At 37.9% G+C, this 19,977-nt stretch overlaps 1 protein-coding gene across 4 annotated transcripts; it reads right to left on the bottom strand.

The window, feature by feature from the left end:
- Positions 1–14,582: 14,582 nt before the first annotated feature.
- dmrt2b (doublesex and mab-3 related transcription factor 2b) lies at positions 14,583–19,683 on the bottom strand. Of its 4 annotated transcripts, none has more exons than XM_042005399.1 (4): positions 19,320–19,683; positions 18,734–19,117; positions 17,754–17,853; positions 14,583–15,787 (listed from the first exon to the last, which is right to left on the bottom strand). In XM_042005399.1, the coding sequence occupies exons 1-4, from the start codon at positions 19,326–19,328 to the stop codon at positions 14,934–14,936; spliced, it is 1,347 nt and encodes a 448-aa protein (XP_041861333.1). In that variant the 5' UTR covers positions 19,329–19,683; the 3' UTR covers positions 14,583–14,933. The 4 variants fall into 4 exon arrangements, with proteins under 4 accessions (XP_041861333.1, XP_041861336.1, XP_041861335.1 ...); XM_042005402.1 differs by having other exon boundaries at positions 18,755–19,117; XM_042005401.1 differs by having other exon boundaries at positions 19,472–19,683.
- Between the last annotated feature and the right edge of the window lie 294 nt (positions 19,684–19,977).

Below are 19,977 nucleotides of genomic sequence, written 5' to 3'. Positions count from 1 at the left end.
ATTAAATAGATGTTTTTAGACATGTTATTTTCAGTTTAAATCATCGTTTCCCTGCTATTATGGAAACATTTGGAAGTTAAGTAGGGCATGCTGGCGTTAATCCTATTTTTGCAACTCATCTATCTGCAAACTATATTACGCTTTAATATTCAGAGAGGAAAGTAGCCACATTTGTCACCACCATCACTACAGTGTTTTCTCATTTGTCTGTCAGTGTTTCAGCTGAGTGAGTTAACGGCAACCTAATTCCTGCTGTTTATTCACTCGCTGTTCCCTCTCACTCAGGTGTCAGCAACATGCTATAGGGTAGTGATTTAGTGCTCGGCAACATAACTACTCCAAATGGAAACTCACAGAGCGAAGGGAGGATTTCCCTCCTCCTACGATGACTGATAAATGATAGTCAAGGGGCCTCCAACCCTTCACTGCCCCCACTGTAATAACTGGTTACGTAGTGAGGAGAGACACGCGACTAAATCCTTCCACTGCTGTGTTTCTCAGTCGGCTGTCTCTCCATCTTTTTTGTTTCTTTCCTTTTTGCCTGTAACAGTGTAGCCACTGTCTGTGAAAATGCCATTAATCTGTGATGACTGAAGCTTTTTGTTGGACATTGAGGGTTTTTCTGGCCGACACATCAGTTTGATGGATTGTTAGAAAATAGTGGTGACCACACAGAGCAATTTCAAGCCAATATAAGCCAGCTTGAATTTTAATCAATTTCAATTTGACATACACTGAATCTGTTCTGAAAAAAAAAAACTTAGCAAAGAGACTGTCACTGCGATACTGTTCCTTGACAGGTGTGTTTCAAGGTTGTATTTATTACCCCTTTCTTCCCCTCTTGTATATTGAGCTAAGTTTACTTCCTGTTTATATTTTAGTTGCTGATTGCCACACCAGCTCCTTATTTGTAATTACAGTAGCTCCCCAGGATAAATACTCTCTCTTTTCTTTTATTTAGTTACTCTTCTTTTATTAAAAGAGTTGATATCTACTAGAGCCAGGCATCAAGCTTAGAGGGCCTTACAACCAATCCAGATTAATGCCCCTGCAGCTAATGTTTGGGTCTAAAGTAAGAATTTTCAGTGTCATGAAGATGATTGTTTTTCTTTCTTTTTTTTTAATCTGGTGAGATCACTGTGGTGGCTTATTCTGAATTTACTGTACCTGCTCTGGAGCAAAACAATTAGACGTTTGAAATATCACAGAACTGTAGCTGAAGAATCCTGAAGACCTGGGTGCAAGAAAGGTCTTCAGAATGGAAGAATGTTAAGGAACCAAAGGAATGCAAAGCCTTTCCTAAAAATGTTTTCCGTGAGACATAATGTATTCTCAGTAGTATATTCATTATAGTAGTTGAGCATGGTATTATTTTGCTACAGGAACCTACATGATTTCAGGTGGTGATGCCATAATTTTGTGGTCACAGATGTGGATGCTACGTGCCAAAGGGTTGTCTGAGTCCTAGAGTTTTAGGAACTCTTCAGTGAGTCACTGGTTTAAGGAAGGTATGGTGAAGAAATATGATTCCTCTCTTTGGTAATGGCAAAGTAATTTCAGCATTGTTACCCCTTTTTAACCGTACTGATGGAATTCTGCATGGGGCAGAGGGTCCCCTGTGCTTCCCTATATTGACCCCTAGATAACATTAGGGAGAGTCCATTTAATGCTGCTTTTAGTAAATGCAAGAACAGGTCTGAAGACCTTTTGGGTCTTCAAGTCCTTCAACTCTCTCAGTGACCTGAGGGTGTCTCCTGAGCAGACAAGCCAATTAACGATGGCATGTATGGTTCTCTGGAGCACTGTGGCAATTAGAGAAGAGAGAATCCCTCTTGTAACATTGGTGGTAGCTGATATTGTGAACCTCATTAGCTTTGATCACCCCACTGCCACTGCCACTGGGCAGGCCATAACAAAACAATATTTCATGTGTAATAAAGCAGTCAAAAGACATATTTTACTTTTTTATTCAATGAACTGCTTTTTGTGGTAAAAAGGGAACTGTTATAAGATTGTCCAATCTACTGCGCTTCTCAAGTGTTATGTTTTTTGTTGTTGTTCTTTGTTTGTTTTTTCTCTATCTTTCTTTTTTTGTTTGTTTTTTGTAATGTTTAAATGTATTAAACTACCTTCAGATGTTGGGGCTCTAATATGCAGTTGAAAATAATATTAGAAATGAACAGCAGACATTTAAAAGTGTTTTAAGTGATTAAACAGATAAATTCACACAATAAACCATTATCTGTCAGGCACATGCTCTTTTGACTATTATTTGCACCAACTATATGACCTTTATGTTATCGTTCATATTTATCTTCTTCATAGCTTTCCATTATAGCAACCTGTTCTACTTTACTGAAGTAGGTGGCGTGTGACTGTTTTTTATATTGGTCCCCACCACCCATTGATGATACTCATAAAACCATAAACCCTTTTTAAAATCTGGCCTTTGTTTGACAAACCCTGCAGGGTATATTTCATACACTGACTGCCACAAGTGTGTCTGATTATATCAGCACTTCCTTAATGTCAACAAGCATGGCTGGCATCATATGAGGTGATCATGCTCATGCAAGGCAATAACTGAAGAGCACAAGTTATGTTCAAAGGAACATACCTTCATCTTGGATATCAAAGTTTTGGCAGCAGACCCAGTGTTAGTAACTTAATGACCAATCTGTGGTACAAAAATAAAAACTGACCATATGGGTATGGGATTAAAACAGTGACAGCTTATGTTTGTGCTTAAAATAAAATTTGACTTTGAAATTTTTTTTTTACTTGAACTTAAAACAGTTTTACTTTTATTTTAAATTCAAAACATTTGTTTTGAATCACAAGTACGAAAGAAGATGTATTTAGACAAAAAAAAAATTTTTTTATATTGACCATTTTCTATAAATTGAAATTTTTTAGTCTTAATTGTTTTGCCATTGAGGGGCAGGTTTTAGGGGTGGGGCTGCAGGGCGAAATAATCTGCATATAATTTGCATACAGTGGCACAGTGGTCAGGTCATTCTCCAGGTCTGGTGCTTACAGAGTTGGAAAAACAACATCCACTGTTTCTGCTTGCTAAACTTTAAATAAATCTCTGGTCGCCCCATCTTTCTCTCTCTCTTTCTCTTTCTCTCCCTCCTCCCTCCTCCACCCACTAGGAATTAAAGGGCAGTGTTATTGTTGCTGTACAAGGTCTCATAATATGGAAACTGGATTATGCTGCTGTAATGGGGTTTGAGGTTAAGCTGTGGGATCCGCAAAAACATACCACAGACATGCATGCAGATCTGCAACACACGTTGGCTAAACTTAGTTTTCTCCAGCACACCTCTGCCAACATACTGTATTAAGCAGTTTCAATACTATACTATACTATATGAGCCCTCGATATACTATATGAGTATATTGAGAGCTCTGGCGCAGGTGAGGGGAGGGGGACGTCAACACAGAGAAAGTCGCTGGGAGAAACTGCCCTTTTAGCAGTGAATGTCTTGCTACAATCTTTAGCAATAAACACCACACAGCTCTTCTAGTTACAGCAGAGTCCTGTGTCTGATTTTAAATTATGAGTTGCAACTTTTTTGCGTATGTTACTTTACAGTGATTTGTGCATCTATGCAATACAGTCTCTTTACAGTTTATTTGAAATAAGTTTTCCATTTTTTTTTAGTAGACATGAAAACTAGCATTTAGAGGTATTTTAAATAATAAGGTTTTAGTCTGTTTTCTTTAATCAAGGTGGTGTTTGTGTTATCTATGTTTTAGGTTCAAGTTTACTCTTACTCTGGTAAATTCAGGCTAAAACCCTTGGGAGAAAAAACAAAATCACTTAGCTAGACAATTTGCCTTTCACATGATAAGACCCTTTGAGAAAATATTGCACAAGGGGGAAAAGCTCCATTTTCTTGATTGTTCACCAGTCTAAGAGGAAAGATATTAAGAATTTTGTAGTCTATGAACACGTTCATGAATCACATGGCGAGTTTTTTTTTTTTTTTTTTCTTTTAAGAAAAACTTTCTAAGTGCAGAAGTTTTATTAGAAGATATCAGTGAATGAGGCCAAATGCTATCTATTGGAAAACATGAATTTGATGTCATGACTATTTTTCTATTGCTATTAAGCCCAGTGGTCCAGTGAAAAGAAACAGGAAAAATGACTAGAATGGTGGATTGACATGGTTCTGATATGTCACAAAACCTTGTTTATTTTACTAGCTAGTTCATGAGTTGTTTTTGTTTTTGGTGTGTATGTGTGTTTGTTTGTGTGGGGGGGGTGCTATAACTTTGTTGGGGGACAAAATGTCATTTTGGCAAAGATGGGTGTTTTGTTCTGTCAGTGATTAGGCATCATTACAGATCAAATGAGCTTACGCTCTAAACTTTATTGTGTTCATGTTCAAATGTCCATACGTACTGTCAGTGAGAGCCCCACTTCTTCATGCCTACTAGCTTATATAGTCACCGTATTAGGTAAGTTCAGTAGCGTCCTCTGCTGTTACAACACATTCACATAATACATCATCACATATCACAACAATGGGGACAAAACTGTGTAAAACAATCTAGAAAACAATCTTTATTTTCTGGGGATTTGCCATCTTTCTAAAAACTGCAAGTATATATAAAGCTTCTAAGTTTGGGACTAAGTCTTGTACGTGTGAACTTATAACTTTTGGGCAAATGTTTGTGCACTTTTTGTTGGTCTTCCTGTGGTCATATCATCTTTTTCCCTCCAGCAAAGGTTGTGTCATCTGAAGCAGTGATATTATGTGAATTAGCCTGTGGCGGAGATTGCCTCGTGGTAGTGATTCATCACCTGTTTGCCAGAGGTGACTGCAAGAATGACTGAGTGAACATTTACTGGTATGACGTGCGGAGTGAGCATCTGGTATAGGGGGTTAATTGAGGGCGATTATGGTGATTAATAGCTTTGTTTGAAGTGAAAACACAAGACAGACTAGCTTGTGTTACAGAGCAAATATTTGGGGGAAAAGATTCATCAGTGGCAAGAGTGCAGAATGGCTGGAAAAGGTGGTAATCAGGTGTGTGTGTGTGTGTTCGTGTGTGTGTGTGTGTCGATGGGGGGGTGGGGGGGTGGGGGTGGGGTGTACCAGGAGAGAAAAAAATAGTCATGCTCATATACACCTTCACCCGAAACATGCTAATGGAAGTGCATGATTTTTTTTTTTTTTTTTTTCATTTTTCTACAAAAGCTAATCTCCCTCCCAGCATCATCGCCTTGAAAAACTTGTTACTCTGAAACATGAAGCAATTTCACTCAAGTAGGTTGAGAAATGGCTGTGTTTTCCTCGAGCATCAAGGTTTTGAACAGGCAGACATCATAGTGAAAACTACTCATTTTGTTTCACACCACTGCTGTTTTGCTGCTGTGTGAGGTTTTGTTAGAATGAGAGAAACCTGATAGAATAACATTGTTTTGATATTTCATTTACCAGCTTTCCACAGCCTCTGAGGGATTGGTATCATGAGGTCCAAACACTTATTTCTGGCCTCAGGCATAAGAAGAATTCCATTCCTTTTACTATAAAACATGAAAATATTGTTTATTATTAAGTAAGCTAGAGACAGTCTCCAATTTAGCTTACACCTCCATAATGTTAAGCACTAAAGCATCATCCACCTAAATAACAAAGTAGAAAACACAGTTTCATATGAAATCTACTGTTACAAAACATTATCTATTGATTTGTATGTGTTCTTCTCTTTTTGTATCTATGACAGTATTTAGCTATACAGTTGCAAGATATTTTATGATGTTGTCAGAAACATTACACTTTAAACCTTTACTTCCACTTGATGTTTGGCTAAGTTTGACTACTAAAAACTAAATGGTTAGAAAAACATAAAGATTTTGCTACGTTAAATCTAAATTTCTTTTCCTCACTTGTAACTGATCATTCCCACCTTCTCTCCAAAAGACAAAGAACCGGGTTCAAACATATTTGAAACTTTTTACTGATATTGCTTGTATTCGCATCATATCAGCCTTAGTTACACGTAACATGGTGGTAAACCCATTGTGATGAGAGCATGTCATCACAAAGAGCATTTGTGACAAACGTTTAGATTTAGAATAAAAATTAAAATTTTTATTTTGTGCTTGTTCTAAATTTTTGCAATTAGACTAAATTGATAAGTCAAAATTTTAGGTTCAGTGAGTCCAAGTACATGGGTTCCAAACATCCCACATCTTCATCTATAAAATAATCTTTAACTTAGACTTTTTTAGTGTCTAAGTATTGTGCTGAACTAACCCTCAAGACATAAAGACCTTGCTTGGGCTATAAAACTGGGTGTACATAGTTTCTAAAACAGTATAATGGTCTCTTTATTTGTTTTCTCCCAACACACAGGCTATCACAATCTGAATGAGTGCCGACAAGTGATTTATTACTTGTCATATATCTTCCTGATTGTTTATTTTTGGTTTATCAATGTGGAAAATCCTATTTTTGGTCCTCTTTTAATTCCTTAATTAAAAACTCAACCAAGATTTATGGCAGTGCCTCATTCCCTCTGGATCTTGTATTCCACCTGTTTACTTCTCTAAATTGCTTCTCCTTACACTGAACCCTATTTAGAAGAGCTTTTCATTACGCATCTTTAAACTTAGATTCATGATTCACAGCGTCATGTGAGCTAAGAGTAGGCAGTCCAGTCGACCGGGAAAAGATACAAATTGGATGGCCTTAGACTATAGTTGAGTGCAGCCATGCAGTCCAAAATATAAAGATGAATCTCTGCCTGCTCCCCTATCAGCCCCTATCACTATATGTTAAATGTATAATATGTTCACTCCATACTCGACTCAGGTAATTGCAGAGTTCAAGTCATAAATGTTATGTAAATTTAATAAAGCCAGTCTACTGCTGAAAAGTGCCATTGTGATTAAGTAATCTGACTGTTCTAACTTGCTATGAATGGAGCATTTGTGTAATGTAAGAAAAACTTTTAAGTATGCTGATCATGTAGCATCTTCCCTGTAATTCATCCCTTAATTATACAGCACGACAACTGAGGAAATTTTAACATGAAAGAAAAACTATCGGAAATTCATTGCACTGGAGAATTTGAGTCATATTTGGCTCAGAGGGATTAAATGAGTCAAGACTGGGTTCTCTTGCCGTTTTGAGTCACAAGCATGACACGTGTCTGAGTTCGGGGAAGTGTTTTATTTCAAAACAAAAAAAACATTTCAATACCAATATTGAGGGAACTGAGCAAGAAGACAAACATAGTGACATCCATTCCACCACCAGTCAAAACACCAACTTGAAATTGACGCTTTGTTGCCTGTGAATGGCTTTAACATGTGTTCTGCTGTAACTCGAGATGTATAATAACAGTTTTTTTACCAACTCTATTTATATTGTAAAGGCTATTAGACAATTTTTTTTCCCTTCTGTGCTCTTAATCTCAATATTTTGGCACTTGCTTGATCGAAGGGTTTGTCATTGAGAATAATCTATCTTGACTTAAAAGGAAGGTAAAATGTTTAAGAACATGTTGCTGATCTTGGCAGGTTGCATTGAGCTGCAGGGTTCCTGCTATCATTGCATCTTAACCCAACACTTTTCCTTGAACACTCACCACTCCCTCCCAGTACTCAGTCTGTGCCAGCTGTTATTTTTACAGGTCTGTGAACCTTACTTCAAAACACAGTTTTATATGATATTAATCTCCACTATCCGCTCCATGTAGGTCTCAGGGATAATCAATCACTTGTAAAAGGGTGTCAGTATGCTCGCGCACAGGGGAGTGTTGGGATCAGGACATGAAAAACATCATGGTAGATAAAATTACTGGGAGTCAGAAGTGAAATTGTTGAAGTTTGGATTTGCAGAATTTTCTATAGAAAATAGTCTGATCCATGCTGGATAAATACAACTTTAAGTGAGTGGGCAGTCAAAGGTGGTTTTGCATGAAAGTTTTTGTTGCCACCCTGAGCCTGTAAAGTTCCTGAACTTGTCTGAAATAAGGTGGTTTTAGTTTATAAAGCAGAGAGTCAAGAAGGTTGTACTAAAGCTGTGTGGAGCTGATCACAGCTTTCTAATGTGCTGGCATTTATTATTTAAATATTAATGATCATATCTGATTGAAAAAAATATTTTTGCTCTACTTCCCTCTTTTGTTGTCCTGCCTCTACATTTGCAAAAGTGCCTCATTGTCTGATAGAAACGCAGGAAAATGATAAGTACCAATTAAATGGAAACACACTGAGAAGACTGAGGAAAAAAGAAGGTGGCACGATTGTTAATCAACCTTAACATACAAACAGTTATCCTAAAATCTAACATGAAATTGTCCTGAATATTACATTTTTTAATTGTTTTATTTAAAAAAATATTTTAAAGCCTGTTCTCAACTTCTCAAATATTTCAGCACAGGTATAGGGGAGTTAGTTTCAGATCCTCCAGTTGAATCACAATACCCTGGTTTCACAGAAAGACCTGAAATATTAACTAAACATGTAACTTTCTGTTCATTCTGAAAAACACCAAAACACTTTTTTTTTTTTTTTATTGTTACGTACCATCCATTAAAACTTTCACGGTAGTTTTTGTGTCTAACACATTTTATTTCCGAAGGAGTGGATGCTGCCAAAGATTTTGATGTTTTACATTATTACAGTGTCTTTTTTTTAATGGACTCTATCATGTTTCCTAACAATCCCCATCTAGTTTTAAATATCTGACCTTAAATAAGTACTTTTGCAATTATCTATCCTCAACCTTGTAACGGTTGGCTGCAGAAAAAGTTTGGGAGCCACTGTGTTAATCTATGAACTGTCATGCGGGAGATTGCTAGTATTTTAATCATCTCCCACATTTCCCACAATCTGTAGACTCTTCCACTTCTCGAACACTTTTCTGTAATATTCTCACTTTTGGAGGTAGGAGTTAAAGGTTTATGTTAAGGTATAAAGGCCTTTTTATGCTCCTTTACGTACGTATATAGGGACGTCCAAGGGACTTCCATGAGTCATGAGCAAAATAAGTTTAACTTCAGCCTAAACCCTTTCGGTCTTAAATGCAAATGTAAGAGACAACATAAGTAATTTGATTGATACTGTTATTATTATTATTTTTTTTAATTTGATGGACCGAATAAACGTGCATTCATTCATTCATTCATTCATTCATTCATTCATTCATTCATTCATTCATATGAGCCATAGTTGTTATTCATCCACTAGTGGGTACTGCTGGGTTCAGAGTTCACTCCCGCGAGCCGAAGTCAGTTTCAGACACTGTTTGGTGGTGGTAATGGAAGCCGTTTCCAACCACCCAACACACCCTAAACACACTATCCTTCCTTCAAAAGCTTGTGAAATTTCTGCAGGTGTTGTTCTCGTCTTCATTTTTTTTCTGCTTTTCTGGTCCCTTCCTGATCCTCCTCTTCTTCTCTGGTTGTTTCTGTTGCTGGTCGCATGTTAGCTATTCTGCTGAGCAGTTTCCAGTCGTATTGTTCCATCTTCTGAATCAAGCTAAGCTCCCTGAAAACAGATCAAATTACCAATGCAGAAGTCTACATATCTGTCTTCTGTGTCGAGCATATATTGGGCCTTTAGAATTCATGTAAATGGTCAGATCTACTTGTTACGTGGGGATAATTCATGTTTTTGTATTTCACATTTTTATCTTCATGCATTGTGATTCCTGTCATTTTAAATGAATACTGATTTACAGCCTTGGGATCACATAAGATCATACAAAAAGCCAGACAGTATCACAATCTTTTTAAAAAGCTGGTAAAAAAAAACTTCTTTTTTTCTAACAATCACAACAAACATTACTTATTGTTGAGTGCAGTGTTACATACTTGGCTAAAACAGCAAAGCTCTTTATACTGAAAACTGGCCCAAATTTCAAGCAGTAACAATATTCTTTCTCCCTTCTTTGTTCAGTAAATGTTAACCTTTCATGTTTTAGATTACAGTAACATACTAAAACACTCAATTTACTGAAAAATACTCTGGCCAATGCTAAAAACACCATTTTAGCTTTATTTCTATTTTAGGGTCACACAGGATTAGAAGCTTGATGAAGGCAGTTACTCAATAATGTTCTTTGGAGGCAGAGACAGCTTTTGCGAAAGAGAGAGGTGAGAGAAACTGTGGTCTTTCTTTGGTTTCTAATATTGCAGAAGTAGTTCTTCAGCAGCCAAGCAGCACCATGTGATGGTAACCGGATCGCCACGCAGCTGCAGCACCAGGCACCCATGGTCGTCCCCAAGGCCGCTGGAGTTGTCACAGGGCAGGTCCACACATATGCTAGCACACAAGTACTGTACACACACATCTATTAGAGTATGGAAAATCCCAAATAGTACAGGAAGAGGGTAAGTGGGGAGGTGCAGGAGAGAACTCTACACTGCCTGTTTCAAAGATGTTTTTAAAGCTGTGAAATTTCTGGTCAAGCCACGGTAGGCTCGATTACACACAGTGCTGTCTTTTAAACTGAGAGGCTGTGTGTTTGTTCTGTTAAATGAAGGGTGGCGGTTGTTACACAGGAACCCAACTACACTCAATTAGGAATGTCTCTGTCAGAGGGCCGACAGACACTTGTTCTTTATTAAATTCTTGGTTCTTTTAGCTGTGATGGCCATCATTGGGAGTTTATAGAACAGCCCCAAAAGAGAAAATACTATTAAAACTGGCCAGAAGCATAAAAGAGAGGCCAAGTTTAGCTTGTGCCTAAAAAGTTGAGGTATAAGGGGTATGTATAAATTCCAACCACTTTTAAACTGTTATTTATGATGTTTTAGCTTGGAGCCATACTTTAGCATAAAGACCAGCAGAAGGGTTTTCTTGTGCTTTTCTCTATTTTTATAAAATGGTTCGTATTTTAACAGCACAGCCCAGCCGGCAGAGGAGAAAATCTGTCTGTACAGTGTCAACAGATTTGAGTTGATTGTGGAGAAACAATCTTTTGGTTATGTCTTATTTGTCCACCCATCGCTGTGACCATATATCTTGCCACTGTAATTCACCCTAAAGAAACGAGCAAACACAAAATGTTATCAAAACAGATAAATACGGCAGCCTGCAGATATCAGTGTCAAAGTGATGAATGGCTCCTGGCATTGTTTTCTAGAGTCTAAATCAGTCACTCAATTGCATGGATGATTAATAGCTTGGTTTGTCAAACTTTGAAAAGGTCGTTTAACTTTGGGATCATATTTAGGAGAAGAGATGAAGGCACGTTTGTTTTCTTATATGCACAAGTCATACCTAAAGGGCAGTTTATCCCCTACTGTACAGCATTAAAACAATTTAACATTGACTGAAGCGGTATTTTTTGTCTTGTGGTCACAAATCAAATTGAGACTGATGTACCCATGTTTCAAACACATACAACTGCAGAGTAACCCTACACCAGTATCTCTAAGTTGAGCTTAGTTTGCCAGACACCAGGGAGCATGCAAGGCTGTTGCAGGGCAGGGTAGGACAGCAACAAATCCAAAGTGCATGGCAAGCTGGCAGACAGATCAAACGCTCTGCCCTGAGCCATGATACTTAATGTTGCATGATACGTGCTGAAATAAATAGAGAGAATGCTGTATGGAGTGTATTAAACACTCATCAGCATTCCACTTACAGTGTCTTACAAATGAAAATAAAACTTATTATTCATAAAGGAATTGAAGTATTTGTACTGGGATAAGGTAGATTTTCCTTACACTTACAGGGAAACTGTTTTACTTAATCTCGAAACATCTTACGTTAAATGTTGCTCAGATTGTGTCCCACTAAGCTGCTGTACTCAGCTAAAACAGTGCATGAGTTGTTTCAATATTTGTACGAATTTCAAGCTTACAAAAAACTATGATTTGATAAAAAATTCTCATTATTTGTTTTTAAGTTAACCAGTAATGGTATAAATGTTGTTTCTTAGCACAAAAGTGTATTTTCTTAGAACTGAGTGACAAGCTGTAGAAACATCAGTTGTTACATCCAGCCCGTGCAAAGACCAAAGCAGTCACCGGTGTTATATATCAAAACATTCTTGTACTATAAACTTTTCAGTATCAGACTAAATCGCTCCTTTGACTTTGAAGCTTTATAATCAGACAATGATTGTTTTCAATCTGTAAAACATGGAATTCTGCCACTTCTAGGGAATACAAGTGTTTGAGAATGAAGGAAGTAAAAAAAAATGCTGATTTAATTCAGCAAAATATAAGTAAACTTCAGCTTTTATTTTCTTCTTCTTTTTTTCATACCATCAAGCCCAGTTTACAGAACAGCTTTATGCTGCTTCTATATTCCATATGTGTTCATTTGTAAATCAGGCTGAGCTGATCAACAAGAGCAGGATTAAAATTATTTCAAGCAGGAATGCTGTTTCTATCTGTTCTAACTAAAACTCAGCAAAAAGTTTGTTTTTTTCTAACATCCCATACCGACACTATTAAATTCAGGTTGTTTCTCTGTCTGAAGTGTCAAGGGAAATGAACTTGCCACACAAAGACATACGCTTTAAGTCCACTCTTTTCTGTAATGAGACAAGCTGGCAGGACGATCAAAGGCTTTCCACTGAGTCCTGATACTAAATGTTGCTGATGATCTGTCCAAGGGGAAGCTGACTGATCATACCAAACAAGTGGAGAGGTCAGGCTGTGTCAGTCTGGTCTTGACGTGAGGCTGCAGTCTTGTGAAATACTCCCTTGAATGAGAATTTGCCTTCACCCGAGTGTCTCCTTGTGCACACAGCGAGTGCAAATACTGAAGGTGGTAATAGTCGTGAAGGCAATGGGGAAATAAGATAAAAGATATTTTGATTGTTCTGCATTACAGCTATAGTGTGGTGGCGTCATGTTAAATAAGGAAAAGGGAACAAGGAACACTGTGGTTATGTTTATAAACTGGAACATTTATGGATGGGATTGTACAGGGTAAAGGTGAATTGGAATACTTCTGGAAGGTCTTGAGCCCATATAATATGCGAGCTAGTCCCACTTTACAGCTTTCTCACCTTTTTCTATTCGATTTTCTCCATTTTTTCTGCCACAACTGCTGCTGATAGAGTGAGTTTGATGGAAATATAAGTATCAGAAATGCAAAGAAAACTCAAAGCAAAGCTATCCAGAACAGAGTGAAATCAATCTGGCTGAAATGGAAATGCGGCACAAGCAAATGAACTGCAGGAATGCATGAGGTGAGTGACCAAAAAAACAGAAGTCAGGATCTGAAGAAATGCATTGAAACTGTTACGGATTCAAAAACATGTTTTAGCCTGTTGACACTGCTTTGTCAGCAATCTGGTCTGAATCCAATCACACCCAGCATGCCCCCTTTCCCCCTCCTTTCCTCCCCTGGCCCACAAAGGGAAATGTTAATAAACTGCTGATTGCAGATGGCATCAAACCCATCCAAAAAGCACAGAACAATAAAGCTAATCTGTGTCTCCCTGGCAAAATCCTAATGAGAACAGTAGAACATGAGTGTTATTTTAGAGCAGGGGCGCTGTCTGTTGAGCCACCACACATCTCATCTGAGGACACTCCAGAATTAAACACGGGGAATGGATAAATTAGCCTCTCCCCTTTAGTTTTGCCAGATGAGGAAACGTTGATTTATATCCATTGTGTTATTCTTCACAGACGTCATTATTACACCTTTGTGATTGATGCTTTATCTTTTTAACATGGTGATGAAAATGGCATGTGTTCCCTCTGTTATGGAGAGGATTTAATTCTGCAAAACTGACAAAGATAGCATACAATAAAACACAATAGCACACGCTCTGCGCTTTCATTAGCAAAACCTAATCTTCCTTTGTGCCAATCTGCCTTCCTGATCTGTCTGTGAAAAAAAATGGGGAGAGGCACTCTGATATGCTGGTAGACATTCACAAACAAAGACAGCACTATCACCTCAGTGTTGACGCCACAAGGTCCCGAGTTGTCAAAAGTATCTGACCTCCATCTCTGCAAGATTACAGAACAGAACAAAAAAACTGGAGGAGAGAAAAAGTAAGAAAGTGGATATAGATCGAATGCATGTTCAAACAAACTCGACTGGCGTCAGTCTCAGCTTGAATGAAGAACAATGTTGCCTAGGCAACACTGGCACCCTCCTGTTTGCTCTTGGTAAAAACAATAAATAAAAAAAAATCATCATCCTTGTTTTTGTAATAATATGATGCTGCATAAGAAATTAAACTACATGCTATGGGTTTTAGACTATAGAATCACAATAACAGACTACAGTGTGACTAAATGTCTTACAGTGGGGGGACAACAAAGTCTACGAAATTCTGGTAAATGACAAACAGAAAAATGGTGTAAACACATGCAGAAATGTCAAGGAGAAATATCCAGGCTTTTTCTGCACTGTTGTAAAAGCATCTGAAAGAAATCTATTATTTTGATTTCAAAATCACTTGCTCCAGTTTTCTTATTTGGGATTTCTGAACAGTAAAAGAACAGGCAGTGCTGCATTTTGAATTAAAAATCTAATCATGAAGAGAGGAACAAGCACAAGATCCCACACTTTACGTTTTTTTTTCTGTTCAACTGTGTGTTTGTTCTGCAGGAAAATGAAAAAAATACAACTGATGTAAACAGGGTTTGGTACATTTTTATGGAACTGTTGACAGATAAGGATAAAAAAAAAGTTCACTGTTCAAGCTATGGCCAAAAGCTGGATAATACATGAAAATGTACGGCTGATATATTTATATATATGTGTGTGTGTGTGTGTGTGCGTGTGCGTGTGTGTGTGTGTGTGTGTGTGTGTGTTATATACCAATGCAATGTTTACAAATATAAACTTTTTAAAAATGTAATTTCTTACACTGTTGCAACTTAAAAGGGTTCCAAATCCTGTACACAGATTTACAATTTTTATATTTGCTCTGGATTTAAGTCTGTATACCAAAGTGCACTGAAATTTGCTTCCCGTTTGCCTGTCAGGCCCTCAGCAGAGCCTCCACAGAGAAAGGCAACGGTGTCACAGCAGGAGTTTTCACTGAGCTACTATGAGGGCTCTTAACAGAGTCGGCACGAGGACCTGCCTGGGTGGAAGGAGTGTCTGCGTTCCAGCCCTTAGCTGTCAGAGGTCTGGGATCAAAAGTCCTGCTGGGTGAACTGATGTCTGGCTCACTCAAGAAACCCTGATCTGATCCAGAAATAGCGAGTGTGGTAGTTGAACAGCAATCTGAGTCTATTACTTCTGTTGGTTTTGAAGGGGGTTTGACAAGGCCGACACCTGACATGGTATTGCTGTCATTTTTGAGTCTTTGTTGCGATGGTAGAGGTATTAGCTCTGACTGGTTTTTCTTCCCACAAGCTTTACAACCACTCTGCACGTCCTTATCCTCCCTATGTTGCTCTGAGCTTTGGCATAACAAAAACTCATTATAGTCACCTCCTGTGGAGGGTCTGTTCTTTAGGTGAAAGAACTCATAAAACTGGAGGCCACACTCATAAAGGGGCTTATATTTATATACAGGCACACAGCTGGATGTTCCTGCAGAGGAAGGGTCTTTGTTGAGAGGGCAGCAGTGGAGGCTCGGAGAGATGGGCAGGGTTGGCGGGTGAAGCAGAGGGATGAGGGCAGAGGGTGAAAAAGTAATGTCAGTCTGCAGCTCTCTCTGCCTGAGCTCACGCTCCAGCATCACATTTTCCAACTCCTTGTCCGCGAAGGCTCGTCTCTTCCTCATGCGGGCGCTAATGGAGGGACATGGAACGTGTGTTTGGTCACGCTGGAGCTGCTTTGACCAGCAGGACGTGTCATCCTCTCCAGGCATTGTAGGTTTTAACCCTGAACATGGGAATAAAGCCACATTTTGTGGTTACACATTCATTTAAAGAATCATTTTAGGGATAATAAAACTGTTCCAACCAATTAATTGCTGTATTGATGCTTGAAAATTTTATTGTTTATTATTTTAATTATGCAGTTGGTTAGCTACGTCATTTTTGCTTAGCTGGGGGCACAGGAAGACTGAGGAGGCTGTGAAAAAGACCAAGCCTCCAGTTTAATTTGAATGCAAGCCAATGGTTATTAATACACACATTTTTACAATACTATATTGCAATAATAATATTGTTTCATAAATCAAAGTCACGATTTTTGGTTTGTTTAGAAAAGTTAAAGTGTGTGGGTCTATGTGTAATTCGATCCAAAAAGTAAAACTTGAGAGGCAGTAAGCACACCCATTTAAGTGTGGGTCTGTTATCTTTTACGTTTACCTTCTGGCACCTTAAGGCACCCTTTTAAATATCTTGCACAAGGACAGAAATTAATTTATCAAAAACATTTTGAGGGCTAACATTCAATTTGGGAACAAACAAACATGTCCATATAAGTAATAAAAAATAATAATGCATGAGACTTGGATGTTGCTTAGGATAACAACAAAGAACAAAGGCTTGTGTGTGTATACAAATATAGGGAAAATGACTAATTTATCAATGTATACTGTAGTACACGTCAGGACTTTATTCTTGTGTTTATTTCACATTTTTCTAGTGGACAGCTCTCTAACAGAGGCAGAAAGAATTCTTAACAGAAGATAAAAGCCCAGTGAGCAAGAGGGTGAAACTCTGATGAGGAACTACACGAGGAGGACCAAGATGCTGAGCCAGATGTAGTGGTCAAAGACACCAGACCAGCTGAAGTGTGTTATTGTCCTATCTGGGCCAAAACAGACATGTAGGAATCTGAGATTTTTAATTTTGAGCAAAAAAGGGTAACACATAGAAGTGTGCACCAGTTAACTGATTTAACTTATACTTCAGAAAATATGAACAGAAATAAAACTAAAAATGTAAATGATAAAATAATGATCAGAAAATATGGTACAGTCCACATGCCTGAAATGGTTACAGGTCCAAGGCCTTTCAGGTAACAAATGCTTGGGTGCAACAGCAAAACGTAGGTGAGATGTGTGAATTGCCAAATGTTCCTCTGTGTCTCCAAAAAATCCCAGTGCTTTCTCATCTATCGTAAATAGATGGTCTTTTGTGAAATAGAAAAGCCTGGTGAAATTTTTGTTCAAGACCAGTGGCCCATGGCTATTGAAAAGTCAGTGAGTTCTAAGATAATGCATCCCCAATTTTTCTATGAAGCTTTTGTGTAAATATGTTAAATATTAATTGATATCCTCTTTACAAACATTTTAGTGGACATTTTAAATTCACAATCAGCTTTTGAACTTTGTTAATGTTTCTTGCTCACAATCAGTAAAGTCCTGGTGTGCACTACAGTGCACGTGTTGTAAAATTTAAACAAAATGAGGTAAAAACAAAATAATCTTTGGAATGTGTTTTTTAGCACCCCAATACTTGATTTATATATATATATATATATATATATATATATATATATATATATATATATATATATATATATATATATATATATATATATCCAAATCAAAATACTTTTTTTCTCCCAGGTCTCAGGAGGATATATATATATATATATATATATATATATATATATATATATATAGTGAAGCTAAAACTGAAAAAAAAAATCCTACTAATAGATAAATGTATTACCAGGCAATTAAAATCCACACCAAATACAATTTCTGTAAGGAAAAACTTTGCACATGCATTTAGTCTGACATGAGAGCAATTAATCACTCCTACAACTGACTAATTATATACACTAAAGTAATAAAAAATGTAAAAGTTGTCTTCTATATCTGCTCATTTGTTTGATAAAATGTACCTTCCAACAAGGTCTGGGTGAAACAAAAATGTTAATCATGCTTTACCCTGCAGGATGTTCCTAGCGATGCTTGACTCGGCTGCTCTGGTATAACATTGATACATCGTTCTCCTCAGCGGAGCTGCACACTTGACCCCCCTTTTAACCTGAGAGAAACATGTGAACAGGAAATTAAACATTTGGGCATAATTATATCATACAGAGATAACTACCTATGGGTAATTAAAATTAATTTAATACAATATGCAGTAAAGTGCATAGAAATCTTTGGGATTTAAAGATGTAAAAAGGACTGATATTTGGTTCTTGGCACAGATTAGATTTTTCTTTATCTGTTATACTCTGTTCTAGTCAAATTAGTATTTTAGCAAATATATAATTTAGTTTGCATAAACTATTTTTGGCTTTTAGTAATTTCACATTTCATTTAAGACTGATTTATGTTCAGTATCATCTTATTAAATTCAAAGAAAAAGTTCAAGTAATTTACTTGACAATACCAACATGATTTAATACATCAGTTAGCAATGTTTGCTTTGTGTTTGACTTATAATTTCCTTCATCAAAAAGTTTTTTTTAGCAGAGAAAGTCTTCACAAAGACTAAAAATAATATTAAAATCAACTATAAGCTAACTCTCTCCAGTCAGAACAACATTTAATACATTTCTCCAATGTTGAACATTTAAAATAAGTTGAACATTTAAAAAGGTATAGGAAGTATACATAAAACACTTTACCTGAACCCAACCTCATATTTAGCATGTTCTGCTTAATGTCATAATCATACTTTGCCATGTACATTTGCTGAAAAGATCATAACTCCACTCCTCCAAATTCAGTCTCTGAACCAAATTTCTCACTAGATTAAGCAGAAAATATAAGGTCTAATAAATCTAGAAAATTATGTTACTTTTTCAATATTTATAGAAAAAGTGGCCTCTTTATTAGTCATGCTCTAATAGTCATCAGCTGGAGGCCGCGGTTTACCCATCTGCTTTTTTCTCCATTATTTCCCGTTCACTGACCTGGCCTTGTGCTCTCCTCACCTCCGCAGCCTGCTGCCTCCTGAGCGCGACCTGCGCTGCCATGACGCGCTGCCGCTCCACCACCAGCAAGCAGCAGGCGCAGCGACAATCCCTCCAGCGGCAGAATCGTTTGTGGCCTTTCAAACACGAAACAACGCCGTGGTTCCGACAGCGAGCACATTTGGGGCTCCGGGTCATCTTTCGTGCTTTCTGCTGGTGGCCCTCTGCAGACAGAACCGCTTGGTTCTCTCCTCCGTCCCCGGGGCAGCCGCGCTGGCTGGCGCATCCGTCAGGACTTGTCAAGTCAAAAACTTCAGATTTTAGTACATCGCGTTTTGCTGTGGTCTCCAGCTGCAGGCCTCCTTCTTCCAGCTGAGTGGACATCTATGACAGTGCAATAACACTTTTAACCCGAGTTGCAATGTGTTGCTGCTGACCAGACTTCTACACAACTTTAGAAAAGGTTTTAAAGCACGATAAACATGACTCAATAAAGAATTAGTGTATATTAAAATATGCTAATTCAGCCCATTAAGAGCACAGGTTTTACACACGCATGTAAAGACAAAAATAAACAGTGAAGCACCTTTATCATGTAAGGCAGCTGGCTCCAGTTGATTAAAAGCAACTATAATAAATCAGTTTCCATCAGCAATAGAATAAATCGACGCAACAGGAGTGTAATCCCAGTTAGAGAGGCTGGGCATACAGCACAGAATGCAAATTCCCACCACCAACCTACACGTGTGGATGTGTCCTGCACCAGCTTTACTGCGGCTGCTGCCACACGACAGCGTTTTCAGGGTGGAAACTTTGCAGCCTACCGCCAGACGTTTGAAATGTTAAGCCTGCCTCAGCTGCTCGCTGACACGGTTTCCAAGAAAAAGCGGATGGTAAAACCGGGCCGCAATGCCGAGCTCCTGGCGCAGGATCCACTAGCAAAAAATTTGGGGAAGCCCGCTTACAGCTGATCCAACTCCCTCTCCCTATAAATCCCTCTACCTGCGCTGCCCTGCCCACCTTGGAAGTTGCTCTCATGTTTCAAAAGAGATCCGGGATCTTACCTATCTGCACATGCCTTTTGTTGGCGAAACAGTGTAATTAAAACACAAAATGTGTTTCATAGAAGCATTTTGTTAAAGAAACTATATTAAATTAACAAAAGGAGATGCAAACATTAGTCATCATAACTAGCAGTAACATAATAAGAATGGTACACAGAGAAAGACAGGCAGGGGTGCACC

Source organism: Melanotaenia boesemani, chromosome 14, assembly GCF_017639745.1.
Source record: "Melanotaenia boesemani isolate fMelBoe1 chromosome 14, fMelBoe1.pri, whole genome shotgun sequence".
Classification (NCBI taxonomy): domain Eukaryota; kingdom Metazoa; phylum Chordata; class Actinopteri; order Atheriniformes; family Melanotaeniidae; genus Melanotaenia; species Melanotaenia boesemani.
This window is presented reverse-complemented; position numbering and strand designations above follow the sequence as displayed.